At 41.5% G+C, this 3008-nt stretch overlaps 1 protein-coding gene across 1 annotated transcript; it reads left to right on the forward strand.

The window, feature by feature from the left end:
• Positions 1-4: 4 nt before the first annotated feature.
• On the forward strand, positions 5-2661 carry SARC_00960 (hypothetical protein; the record flags this gene model as incomplete). Its single annotated transcript, XM_014305342.1, has 4 exons — positions 5-32; positions 708-773; positions 2122-2262; positions 2588-2661. The coding sequence occupies 4 exons, from the start codon at positions 5-7 to the stop codon at positions 2659-2661; spliced, it is 309 nt and encodes a 102-aa protein (XP_014160817.1).
• Between the last annotated feature and the right edge of the window lie 347 nt (positions 2662-3008).

The raw sequence follows: 3008 nt of genomic DNA on the forward strand, positions 1-3008 counted from the left end.
GTGCATGTGGTCGGCTGATGACAGTTGCAGTGGTATGAGAGTGTGTGTATGCGTGTGTCGTATGAGAGTGTTGTATGCGTGTGTCGTGTGAGTGTTGTATGCGTGTGTCGTATGTGTGTGTCGTATGAGAGTGTTGCATGCGTGTGTCGTATGAGAGTGATGTATGCGTGTGTCGTATGAGTGTCGTATGCGTGTGTCGTATGAGAGTGTTGTACGCGTGTGTCGTATGAGAGTGTTGTATGCGTGTATCGTATGAGAGTGTTGTATGCGTGTGTCGTATGAGAGTGTTGTATGAGTGTGTCGTATGAGAGTGTTGTATGAGTGTATCGTATAAGAGTGTTGTATACGTGTGTCGTTTGAGAGTGTTGTATGCGTGTGTCGTATGAGAGTGTTGTATGCGTGTGTCGTATTAGAGTGTTGTATGAGAGTGTCATATGAGAGTGTTGTATGCGTGTGTCATATGAGAGTGTTGTATGCGTGTGTCGTATGAGAGTGTTGTATGAGTGTGTCGTATGCGTGAGTTTGATGCGTGTGTCGTATCATTGTCCATGCCTAAATTAAACTACTTAGCTGTCTTCGTACTGTGCACATGCGGGTGCTTGGCTAACTCGTTGTTTTCCTTCTGCGTTGCGCTTCTGTTTCCTTCGGTTGGTTTCCTTCTGCGCGTGTGGCTGTGGACGGTCTTAGGATTCCGCAGTACCTGACAGGGGATGGCCTACGCATGACGCAGATCATGAACAACCTAGTGTCCAATGCCTGCAAGTTCACGGATAGTAAGTTCTATTTATAGGTCTCTAAACATAAGTTGTATGATTATGTTAAGGAATTGTAGCTGTCAATGCCTGCAAGTTCACGGAGAGTAAGTTCTATTTATAGGTCTCTAAACATAAGTTATATGATTATGTTAAGGAAATGTAACCGTCCAATGCCTGCAAATTCACGGATAGTAAGTTCTATTTGTAGGTCTCTAAACATAAGTTGTATGATTTTGTTAAGGAATTGTAGCTGTGTCTCTAAACATAGGTTGTATGATTTTTTTAAGGTAATGTAACTGTCCAATGCCTGCAAGTTCACGAATAGTAAGTTCTATTTATAGGTCTCTAAACATAAGTTGTATGCTTATGTTTAGGAAATGTAATTGTCTAATGTCTGCAAGTTCACGGATAGTAAGTTCTATTTGTAGGTCTGTAAGAATAAGTTGTGTGATTATGTTAAGGAAATGTAGGTATCTAATGCTTGCAAGTCCATTGATTGTAGGTTCTATTTATAGATTTATATATTACGAAATAAGTAGTATTTTTATGTTTAGAATATGTAGGTGCCCAATACCTGCAAGTTCACGGATAGTAAGTTCTATTTATAGATTTATAGATTTTGGAAACAAGTTGTATGTTTATGTTAAGAGCATGCAGGTGTCCGTTCACGGATAGTAACTTCTATTTATAGATCAAAAAATAAGCTGCATGTATCTGTTCGGAACATGTTTGTGCCCAATGACTGCAAAATTGCTGAACATAAATTATATGATCTGTGGAGGACTGTTTATATGATGAAGTTAATCGTACATATCTAAGAACATGCTGCCTCACATGCACTGACCTGCTGTTACACTTTCAGATAGTTTGTTGTTCGACGTTTAGATACTTTGTTTTTTCACGTTTAGATAGTGTGCTGTTAGTCGTTTAGATACTTTGTTGTTACACATTTAGATAATTTGTTGTTACACGTTTAGTTAGTGTTCTGTTAGACGTTTAGATAGCCGGTTGTTCATACGTTGTATCTGTCAAGTATGGCCCAATCATCCACTCCTCCTGTCACATCTCCTTTGTGTTAGGGTCTAGGGTTGTGTGGTTCCACGGTTCGGTCGAATAGACTAGCACAGCAGCAACAACTATTACCGCCACAGCTCTCTCCGCACCCACCACCCGCTCTTTCCAACACGCATCAATCACGCACGTAAACATACACAGAAATCTATATTGCTTCTGTACGGTTTATTCTTACTTGCACGTACACAGAAGTCCATGTTACTTCTGTACGTATGTTTATTCTTACTTGCACACATTGATTGTGTACTTAAACCCCTGCAATCACACACACTCATGCACACGACACCCACAGCCGGCTATGTCATACTCTCTGCTAAACTGCTCGAGAGTGTGCGTGACGGCAAAGCAACCATCCAGGTGTCATGTCAAGACACGGGCATAGGCCTCACCCCCGAGCAGATGGAGAAGGTCTTCGATGCGCTGTACCAGGTGCGTGTGTGGAGTGCAATTCAACCAGGAGTTGTACGTTGTTAGTATTGTTTAGTATTAGTACACTGTTAGTATAGTTTAGGATTAGTACACTGTTAGTATGGTTTAGGATTAGTATACTGTTAGTATGGTTTGGCACAGGGTTAGTCCAGGGCTGGGGGTTGTTTCTTGGTGTTGCACCAGATGTGTGTTATTTCTTGAGTGTGGTGTGTTTTGTCCGCCACATTTGTGCTGTCTAATGCATTTCTGCTGTGGAGTGCGTTTGTAACGTTTTACAGTTTTTAAGTTTTAAGGTTTGTTTGGGTTTTTTTTAGGTTTTAGGGCTTCAGGGTTTAGCGAGTGCCGTTTTAATGTGTTGTGTTTGCGTGATGTGGTGCTGGGTGTGCGCATGGTGTGGGTGTGATTCCGGCGCCTTGGCACTAAACTGTGGTTCGTGTGTGCGTGTGTGTGCATTGTCAGCTGTCTTCGAGTTCAACAGGCATATACCACTTGCCTATAGAACAAACAAACTTAACCTTAGTTGCCGTGTCGTAGGCTTTGCCAAACCCCTCTAAAACAGACATCAAACAGACATCAGCAGCCAACCCAAGTTTTGTGGGGAGTGTCGTTTGCTTGTTTCCGGGCAATTCTCGAGCAATATATATATATATATATATATATATGTGTGTGTGTGTGTGTGTGTGTGTGTATATATATATATATATATATTGTGTGTGTGTGTGTGTGTGTGTGTGTGTGTGTGTGTGTGTA

The sequence above is a fragment of the Sphaeroforma arctica genome (assembly GCF_001186125.1).
Source record: "Sphaeroforma arctica JP610 unplaced genomic scaffold supercont1.34, whole genome shotgun sequence".
Lineage (NCBI taxonomy): Eukaryota > Ichthyosporea > Ichthyophonida > Sphaeroforma > Sphaeroforma arctica.